We start from the raw sequence: 10,933 nt of genomic DNA on the forward strand, positions 1-10,933 counted from the left end.
TGCACTGGAGGATGATGTAACGACCTTTCGGGTCAATGATAGAATTTTTCTTGCCTGATGCCAGATATATGTGGGGAAATTGAGTATGGGAACATTTGGGAGTTGCGGATTGGGAGAAATGAGTTTCCTGCACACATATAATGTCACTCTGAAAGGAGAGAGCAGATTTCCACAACGAGGACCGTTTTACAGGGTGGTTAAGGCCCCTGGCATTCAGGGAGAGAACATTGAGAGACATGGCTGGTAGAGGTGTGTAGTTGAAGACAGTGATATGTCAAAGAAGGTGGAGACAGTACCTGAAGTCCCGATGGCAGGTGGCTTATAGTGAGTCTTGCGTCACTGGTGAGGACTCCAGGTATCAGGGGGTGTCCAAAAAGGCAGACGGGTTCAGTCGCTGTCACTAGTTCCGAGAGTCACTGCCGCTGAGGAATGAAGGCACTAAAGGTGGGGTACACAAAAACAGAAGCAGACAACAAAAAGAACAATGAGTATGCAATACTTCTCTGATGAGCAACCAAATGAGGCTGCTTGAACTATGCCCGGTAAGTGGGCTGAGTGGCCGATGTGCACTGAAAAACAGTAGGGGTATCCTACGGAGAGGCCTACTGATAAAGAAACAGGGGACATCCACCAGGGTGGATTAGCTGGTTACAGGAACTGAATAAAGAAAGAGCTGTAGCCCGGCCGGGCTAGTAGACGAGAAAGCAGGGAAGCACAGCTTGTCATGGTCGGTGATTTTGGCGTCCTTGTCTTTGTTGAGGTCTCGAGCGGGATGAGGAAGAATGTTGAGAGCCATCATGGAAGTTCCTCGGGGGATCCGGGATGATACCCCAAGAGTGAAGGAGCCGCATTCCTCCTTCTATGGTGGATATGGTGTGCGGGATCCCATTGTGAGTAACAAGCAAAGTCGCCGGGTGGCGCCACTTATACAGAATTTTATGATTGAAAAGGGCTTTTGTGAGGGTTTTCAGTTGCCTCCTTTGTTGTAGGGTATGCTGAGACAAGTCAGCGTAGAGCTGCACTGCTGCATAAGGGTCAGGTAGTGTTCCTAGCTGCCTGGATACCTTGAGGATTTTTTCTTTGGCGGGATAGAAGTGCATGCGCAAAAGCACATCTCTGGGCACAGAATCTTCCAGGTGGCGGGGCTTAGGGATTCTGTGAATTCTGTCAATAGTCAGTTCGATAGGAGCCAATTCTGGGACCAAAGTAGAGAAAAGAGTGGATGCATGCTGGAGAAGATCGTTCGGCTGCACTGATTCAGGAATGCCGCGCAGCTTGATGTTATTGCGGCGCGAACGATCCTCCAAATCCGCTATTTTGGATTTAATCCATTCTGTGTCCTCCTTTTGCTCCTGATAAGCGTCCACAAGGTCATTTACCGTTTCAGCACATTCCTGCATACCATGCTCCATATGTGACACTCTGCTGCCCATATGTCTCATCTCATATGTAAATCTGTCCATGATGGTGGTGAGATTAGCCATAAGGGAGGATTGGAAAGTCATTAACATGTTTTTCATTGTGGTGTCCAGGACAGGCTGGCCAGTAGTGGGAAACGCAGCAATAGAGGATTGAAGTGCTGTCATAGAGTGCATAGAGGCAAAAGATGTACTCACATCAGTCCCGGGAGGATTAGCAGGGTCCATGCGCATCCTCGACTTCGCTGGACTACCCGATATCGGTGTTGCAGGAGAGGAGTCCGGCATAGGAGGCAGTGAGGGGGAGTCCTCAGGAGATGACGATGGGGCCGCATCAGGGAGATCCGTGTAGGCCGCAGGGCTCCCGCCGTCATGTCGCGCTGCGGCGCCATCTTGGATCCTCTCAGGGAAAGGCGGCTGTGGAAAGAAGAAGGCCGTGAGCTTTTTCGGGCCCCGCTCATCCTTCCTCTTACGGCTGGTCATCTTCCCGATGTGTTCAGCTAGGTGATCCGGTAAGTGTCGAGGGTCAGAGGTCGCTGTGCCTCGGATATGCTGGGGTAAGAGTCGGCCGGGTACAGGGAGCTCTCAGCTCAAGCGTCCATGCAGCACGCGCGCAAGCCACGCCCCCAAACTAGAACAGTCCATACATTCACGACTGAGGATCATGGATAGACTGTGGCCTAGGGATTTACCTGTACTCACTATACTCTGGTTTCTCTTCAGATCGAATAAATCTTTTGCCTTTTACCTGTACTCACAGATCCTAGGGTAGGACAAGTTAATTAGCTCCAGCTTTAAGAGAGGTCACGGATTAGTTCCCTCTTGGGAACAAGACAGTCTGACCAACGCTCTAGCCAATTTACCACCTCTCTGACTGCCTACTGGGCACACCTCCCCAAGGATTTGATTGTCCCTTTCATTGCAAATTTTCAGCCTATGTATTAGAATGTCCCACCCTATGCTCTGGAAGGTCCTTCATAGAGGTAGGGGGGACAATCAAATCCCAAGGATGTGGAGCTACTAACAGACCCAGGCAATTAGTCTCAGCTCCTCTGAAATCCTAGAAAGTTGCTACATCAACTGAATTACTAAAATCTCATACAAGCTTCAAATGTTAAGATAGTTTAAAAGTTTATTTGTAAATCTGCAGCTTTAATTAAAATCATACTCGGAGATCCTGCAATGAAGGTCCTTGACCAGACTGTTCCTGGTTATAGACAATCCTTTTTCCCTGTTTTCAACTTGTGTTCTTGCATTGTCATTCCATCACATAGGATTCCAATGGAGATTACAAATGGCCTTTTGAGTACACAATATACTGGCAGGGATGACTGTTGCCACAATTAGGAATGCTTTAAAGACCTTTCACATTGTCAGATGGAATTTTCCTTTAGGGAACTAAATTTTGTTTGGGTTTGGGATCTTCCTTGCTAAGATGGATCCAGAATCTATACAAAAGATGCAGATACAGACCAGCCAGTAAATGAAATGTGAGCAGCATATGCATAAACATGGTGCTCTGTGGTTGGACCTGTCCTCTTCTCCCCTGTAACAATTTTTATATGCCTTAGGCTCCATCAAACTAATTATGACTCTTTGCAAATGCCTTAAACCGAAGGCAGCTAATCAGTTTGTGACTTTCCACCTAAATGGTCGGTCTCCAATCACTACTTGACCTTGTAGAGGAGGGGTGGAGATGATACTGATACTTGGTTCGAGGATGTAATAAACACTGCAAGCACATACAATTCATGTTGATCCACCAGCTGCAGTATACACTGGCTAAATTGTACCATATGGGACTTGGGTTCCATGTCCAATGTCCCAGATGCAGCAACACCCCAAGCAGATAAGATCCATATGTTTTGGACTTGTCCCCACCTTTTGGAACAAGCTTTTTTCCATACTAGATAACCATTTGAGTTTTAATGCCACCAGTGCCTTCTCAGCAATGTATCTTTATTTTCACAGGTGCATCATGTTCTGGATGGTCTTTTTCAAACTAGGAAGACCATCCTTTGTAATTGAAAAAGCCTCTCTCATCTCATCAGCTCATAAAACATTTGAAAAATCTGTCTTTAGATATTTCTTGGGCCAGTTTCAACTTATGTGTCTTGTTCAGTGGTGGTCGGGTTTCAGCCTCCCTTACCTTGGCTATGTCTCTGAACACTGAACATCTTGTACTTCTGGGCACTCCAGGTAGATTGTAGTTCTGGAATATGACAGCACTGGATGATAATGAGTTCCTGGTAGCTACATGTTTGATTTTTCTCAAATCCTTGACAGTGCACAGAGGATGGAGAGGGATGGAGCGTGACACAGGAAAAGGGTGTGCAGACTGACATCAGGGTAAGAGAATCAATGATGTCACTAAGAACTCACTAGGAACAGAGTAAGGAGAGATTGGGAAACTGGCAGGGGGACTAAATACTGAACATCTGGGGGCTGGTGGAGGCTGCTTGTGTCTGGCATCAGTATAAGGAAAGGGAGAGACCTGCTTAAATGTCTGCAAGCTGGGTACATCTAGGCTGCCCTCCGCGTTGCTGAACACAGAACCCCACAGGACTTTTTGCTGGGGACACTTCCTCCCACTGACCCTTTCTATTGTGCCATGCCTTCCTCTCACACCCCTTCATCTAGTCTCAAGGAGCAGCCATCAGAGGATGGACTGCATCTGGGCGGAAATTCTTTGGACATCAGAATTATGAGCAATCGTTTGGCTACATTCTTGTGTGTTGAACTTTGTTTACACTTATTGTGACTCTACTGTCTCTGGCATTGCCACTTTTTTCTTTATCTTACAGTAGGCATAGATGTCACTTTATCCATTACTCTGAGTAATAGCGTGGTAAAAACAGAATAGCTTCTTTTGGCTTTTTTGGGGGTGTGCTGATCATTATTTGTTCATACATTTGGAACCTAGTAAGCATTTACTGATTTCTCTGTCATTTGATGCCCATTTACTAAGCATTTCTGAGACAAACCTTCAAATAACTTGCTTACTCATTTGAACTGTGTCAGAAAACGGAGTCTTGCCAAGAGTCTGAGAAATAGATCTTCCTACCCCATGTCTAGACATACAAATAAAACAGACAGTTGGTAACAGGGAGTGAACACACATTTTGTATAGTCACATACTCATTCCTGAAAATATATCTCCTACCAAAGCTGACATTAGGTAGTCACTGGTGGGCCAATTCTTCCTAAAATGGCCATACACATTAAGTTTTTTTTTTTTTTTTTTCAGATTTCCCAATGAAGTATTTAATACAGCCTTACAACTTTTAGAAGTGATACAATCTATATCTAAAACATTCATGTTGTTTTATGTCATAAAAGCTGTATACTGATTGGTTTTTGCAATTCTAAAGCAAAGTCTTCATTTTTTTGTGATATCTCCTGCTTTTTCAGAGATTCAGTAAAGCATGTATTTCAGTGGAAAAAGATGCCTCATTGGTCACAGATAATAGAGCCACCCTTGGGACTTGGCAGAAATACTTGATTCGAACCTATTCCTTACTTATAACATTAATTCCCTTGTAGAAATTTTTCATTTCTTTGTCTGAACACAGATATATTTCTGTGTGTATATGTGTGTGTGTGTGTGAAGGATTAAGATTGGAATTCTGGCCTTCCTTAAAAGATAAATGAATAAATACATTTCAATGCTGACTCCAACCCAGTGCCCCTTTCCACCTAAATCTGTAGCTTGTTTCCTAAAATCAATGTTCTAAGTGTCAAATTCCATGGTCCAGTTATCTTCATCCCAGTCAGTTGCTGGTTGTGATGACCAGTCCGCTAAAGCTGCTCTGCATGTTGGTATCTGACAAGTCTTGTTTCAACGTGTGACGAAACGCGTAGGAGGAGCTTGCGGTACGTCACGCCGCTACGGACGGGGGACGCGGCGGTCATCTTTCTGGTTGGAAACCTATCCATGGCAGTGTACTTACTCTGTTTGATGCGCTCTGCATAACCTGGTTCCATGTGAGTAGTGATTTGTCTGTATGATTCAAATAAACGTATGTGTGATCATATTACACTATGTGGGGCAATTTCTTTCACATGGCTGGTTAACCCATGAGAGGATTGTTGGAAACACTGAGGAGTGGAAAGCTGTGAGGTCTCCTTCTGATATTTACCATCACTCATCCCTTGCTGTTTATGATCCCTGTGATAAGGATCATCGAGCTTTGGTAAGAGGCCAATTAACCCTTTATGGTGGCGGCTTCCCTGCACTGGATTTCCAATTTTGATTAGACTAAAGATTTCTATCTGGGAATTGAGCACCATCTTTGTGGACTTCTCTTTATTATCTTCCTGGAGTGATTTACATTTAATGTGGACTTATTTGATTTAACTGTTGAAAGACGTTAGTGCTACACTACTATTTCTATTGTCTGTTTGGATCTGGTTTCTTATTCAGGATCATGTGTTGGCAGCTTGTCTTAATGATTTTGTGAAAACGCACATGCATTTTATGAGTAAGCGCAGCAATTCCTTTATTTATTAGTATCCTAATACAACCTACTTTTTATATGTCATATGGTTTATTTAATCTCAGATGCGGAATAATAAAATTCAGATCACTTTGATTCAACCACCCAGTCTGGTCTGATCTCTGTAGCTACATATCTCTGATTTGGTATCACTGACTAATAGGTAACAGGTATTTTGTACCTGACAGGAAAAGATTCCACAACAGTTCTAAATCCAACCATAAAGAGCAGAGAGCTGGGATATAGTACCACTGATTAAGGTAAGTAATAGTGGATATAAGAACAGGTATTTAAAAAAATGACCTCCAGGTCAATGAGAACAGGGGGTGGGTTTTTGGATCAGTCATAATGTGGCTGATGTTGCATTGGTTAGGAATTAGCACATATGGGGAACACTTTTTCATTTGTTTATGAACACCAAGACTTCTGATCCAGGAGTGTTGGGTTCTGAGTGTTGAATCCAACATACTGCAATGCTAAGATGAGACACCATCTACTGTGAAATTAGAAGAGGTGATGGTTGGCCTTGATTGTACAGCACACAACCAAAAACAGGTATATAAACTGAATTTCTACATAAGCATGTACAAATGTATTTGGAAATTACAGCACATAGTTTAGGAGCAAAAAAAAGTGCTTTGCCTGGATGAGGAAATGCAAATATGATTCATGTAGACAGTTCTAGTGATAACTAGGGTTGAGCGGACACCTAGATGTCCGTGTTCGACGGGTTCGGCCGAACTTTAAAAAAAAGTCCGGGTCCGTGTCCCGGACTTTTACCGAACTTTTCCCGGACACCGAACCCCATTGAAGTCAATGGGGACCCGAACTTTAAGGCACTAAAATGGCTCTAAAACACCAAAGGAAAGGGCTAGAGTGCTGCAAATGGCAGCAAAACGTAATTAAGAGCATGGCAAGTGCTCTGCAAACAAATGTGGATAGGGAAATAACTTAAAACAACAAAAAAAAACAGAAAAATAAAACAATGTTCTTCTTCATCTCTGAAGGACGAGGCCCATATGGAGTAGGAGGGAGGTTGAGGTGGTGGTGGATGTGGCGGTGACATAGGCGTGCGCACAGGGTGTGCTGGGTGTGCCTGGGCACACCCTAATCACCTAGGGCACATAGCATTGCCAGTGAGGAGATGGGAAAGATCTCCCTGGGACCTGCTCTGCTCTATTTCTCCTTGCCTACAGGTACATGGCCCCGATACATTACTCTCCCTGCTGGCAAACACATGCATGTGTATTTCAACTTTGGGGTGCACACCTTAATGCAATAGGCTGCGCACACCTATGGGCGGTGTAGGTGGAAGCGGCGGTGGAGGAGGACCAGGGCCGGATTAACAGCATCATGGGCTTGGTGCTGAGGATTTTGAAGGGCCTTAGGGCCGTGCCTTGCCATGCACCCAGAGGAGGAAGGGTGCAGCCATGCATGCCTAATTCAACATGGGATGCTGTCTCTGAAGCCCATAAACACATCCATGCATCGCCAACTGTCCCTCCTTGTCCGGCCTTCACGCTGTGTGGGGAGGTTCTGAGGGTGCTGCCTGGGGAAGCGAGCATAGAAGCCAGACTTCTGTGTTTACAAGTGACAGAAGAGCGGTAACAGTGAATATGGCCAACCCGGGGCCTATATAAAAGGTAGGGGCCTGGAGCTGCAGCTCCAATAGACCCTACATTAATCTGGCCCTGAGGAGGAGGACGAGGTAGCCAACACTGCTTCTTTTCACAAATTTTAAATGAGGGTACACCCCAAAAGAGTGAGAAAGAGCAAAAATGGAACAATGGGTGGGTAAGGTCGGTATCCATTGCTATTCTGCATAAGGTACGGAAAAGTCCCGTGGGATCCATGCCTGGTTCATTTTAATGAACGTGAGCTTGTCCACATTGTCTCTGGACAGGCGGCTGCGCTTGTCTGTTATAACGCCCCCAGCCGTGCTAAATACCCGTTCAGATAATACACTGGCTGCAGGGCACGCCAGCACCTCCAAGGCGTAAAGGGCAAGCTCAGGCCATGTGCCCAATTTGGAGACCCAGAAGTTGAAGGGGGCAGACCCGTCATTCACTACATGTAGGCGTGTGCACACATACTGCTCCACCATGTTGGTAAAATGCTGCCTCCTGCTAAGACGTTCCATCTGAGCTGCTGGTGCTGCTGTTTGTTGTGGCGTGCTGACAAAGCTTTTCCACATTTCGGCCATGCTAACCCTGCCTTCTGAGGTGCTGGCGGTGCCCTGGTTGCGTTGGCGACCTCCTCCTCCTCCTCCTCTGCCTTGTGCTTCCACTGTGGCCCCGCTGTCAGATGGGAATGCCAGCAGCATGGCGTCTACCAGCGTGCGCTTGTACTCGCGCATCTTGCGATCGCGCTCCAGTGAGTGAATTAAGGACGGTACGTTGTCCTTGTAACGGGGATCCAGCAGCGTGGCCACCCAGTAATCAGCACAAGTTAGAATGTGGGCAACTCGGCGGTCGTTGTGGAGACACTGCAGCATGTAATCGCTCATGTGTGCCAGGCTGCCCAGAGGCAACGAAAGGCTGTCCTCTGTGGGAGGTGTATGGTCCGTGTCCTCTGTATCCCCCCAGCCACGCACCAGTGATGGCCATGAGCTGGCCTGGGTGCCACCCTGCTGTGAACATGGTTCCATCTCCTCCTCCAGCTCCTCCTCCTCCTCATCCTCCTCATCCTCCAGAACTGTGCCCCTGCTGGACAATTGCGTCCCTGGCGTTTGCGTGTGCAGGAACCCACCCTCGGAGCCCCTTGCGAATGACTGCCCTGAAAGCCTTGGAAATGTTACCTCTTCATCCTCCTCCTCCTCCTCATCCTGTGCCACATCCTCTTCCATCATCGCCCGAATTGTTTTTTCAAGGAGGCATAGAAGTGGGATAGTTAAGCTGAGAACGGCGTCATTGCCACTGGCCATGTTGGTGGAGTACTCAAAACAGCGCAACAAGGCACACAGGTCTCGCATGGAGGCCCAGTTATTGGTGGTGAAGTGGTGCTGTTCCGCAGAGCGACTCACGCGTGCGTGCTGCAGCTGAAACTCCACTATGGCCTGCTGCTGCTCGCACAGTCTTTCCAGCATGTGCAAGGTGGAGTTCCACCTTGTGGGCACGTCACATATGAGGCGGTGAGCGGGAAGGCCGAAGTTACGCTGCAGCGCTGCCAGGCGAGCAGCAGCAGGGTGAGAACGCCGAAAGTGCGCACAAACGGCCCGCACTTTCTGCAGCAGCTCTGACATATCGGGGTAGTTTTTAAGGAACCTCTGCACCACCAAATTCAGCACATGCGCCAGGCAAGGGATGTGCGTCAAACCGGCTAGGCCCAGAGCTGCTATGAGATTTCGCCCGTTATCGCACACCACCAGGCCGGGCTTGAGGCTCGCTGGCAGCAACCACTCATTTGTCTGCTGTTCCATGCTCCTCCACAACTCCTGCGCGGTGTGTGGTTTGTCCCCCAAACAGGCAAGTTGTAAAACTGCCTGCTGTCGTTTACCCCTGGCCGTGCTGAAGTTGGTGGTGAAGGTGTTACGCTGTCCGGATGAGGAGGCGGTAGAGGATGAGGAAGCGGAGTAGGAGGAGTTAGGAACAGGAGGCAAACTGAAGCGCCCTGCAATCCTCGGTGGTGGAAGGACATGCGCCAAATTGCTATCCGCCTCAGGCCCATCCGCCACTGCATTTACCCAGTGTGCCGTTAGGGAGATATAACGCCCCTGACCGTGCTTACTGGTCCACGTATCCGTAGTTAGGTGGACCTTGGCACAGATGGCGTTGCGCAGTGCACACCTGATTTTTTCCCCCACTTGGTTGTGCAGGGAAGGGATGGCTTGCCTGGAAAAGTAGTGGCGGCTGGGCACGACGTACTGTGGGACAGCCACCGACATAAGGTTTTTAAAACTGTGCGTCTCCACCAGACGGAATGACAGCATTTCAAAGGCCAATAATTTTGAAATGCTGGCATTCAGGGCCAGGGATCGCGGGTGGGTAGGGGGGTACTTCCTCTTCCTCTCAAGTGTTTGGGAGATGGAAAGCTGAACGCTTCCACGGGACATTGTGGAGATGGTTGTTGGTGACCCAGGTGGTGGTGTTGCTGACAGATCGTCTGTTTGCGGGGTGGCAGGTGCCGGTATCACTACAGATGTGGCTGGAGCGGCCGAGACTGCAGCAGAAGAGGAAGCAGGATGAGCCAGAGACGTTTCTTGGTTTTGAAGGTGTGTACTCCACTGCAGCTCGTGCTTTGCACTTAGATGCCTGATCATGCAGGTTGTGCTCAGGTTGAGAAGGTTCATGCCTCGCTTCAAGCTCTGATTGCACAGGGTGCAAACCACTCGTGTCCTGTCATCAGCACATTTTCTAAAGAACTTCCACGCTAGAGAACTCCTTTGAGCTGACTTTGGTGCGCTCGTTCCCTTGCTGCGTTGGGCAGTAGCGGGCGTAGTGTCTAGGGCACGGCCGCTCCGCTTCTGCACCCTGCTCCCTCTTCTGCTGTGCTGGTGGCTCTGTGCGACCACCGCCTCTTCCTCCAAACTACTCAGTTCACCTGCATGACGTTCATTCCATGTGGGGTCGAGGACCTCATCGTCCTCCACATCATCTTCCACCCAGTCTTCACCCCTGCCCTCCTTGTCGGTCTCCACAATGCTGAACGCCGCAGCAGTTGGCACCTGCGTTTCGTCATCATCGGAGACGTGCTGCGATGATCCTTGCATGTACTCATCTTGAGGAATAAGTGGTTGGGCATCGCTGCACTCAATCTCTTCCACTTCTGGGGCAGGGCTAGGTGGATGGCCCTGGGAAACCCTGCTGACAGAGTCCTCAAAAAGAATAAGAGACTGCTGTATGGCTTGGGGCTCAGACTGCTGGCCTGATTTGCAAGGGGGTGAGGTGAAAGACGGTTGGACATTGGCTGCAGGTGCCAACTCTGACCTTTCTGCAGTAGACTGGGTGGGAGACAATGTGAAGGAACTGGAGGCACTGTCAGCAGCAAACCAATCTACTATCGCCTCAACTTGTTCTGGCC

The 10,933-nt window shown here is 48.1% G+C and overlaps 1 protein-coding gene across 1 annotated transcript; it reads right to left on the reverse strand.

Annotated features, from left to right (window-relative positions):
* Positions 1-722: 722 nt before the first annotated feature.
* Positions 723-1,901, reverse strand: LOC309547961 (uncharacterized protein; the record flags this gene model as incomplete). Its single annotated transcript, XM_082247954.1, has 1 exon — positions 723-1,901. The coding sequence occupies one exon, from the start codon at positions 1,899-1,901 to the stop codon at positions 723-725; it is 1,179 nt and encodes a 392-aa protein (XP_082104080.1).
* Positions 1,902-10,933: the final 9,032 nt, after the last annotated feature.

Source organism: Pelophylax lessonae (assembly GCF_965119305.1).
Source record: "Pelophylax lessonae genome assembly, chromosome: 2".
NCBI lineage: Eukaryota > Metazoa > Chordata > Amphibia > Anura > Ranidae > Pelophylax > Pelophylax lessonae.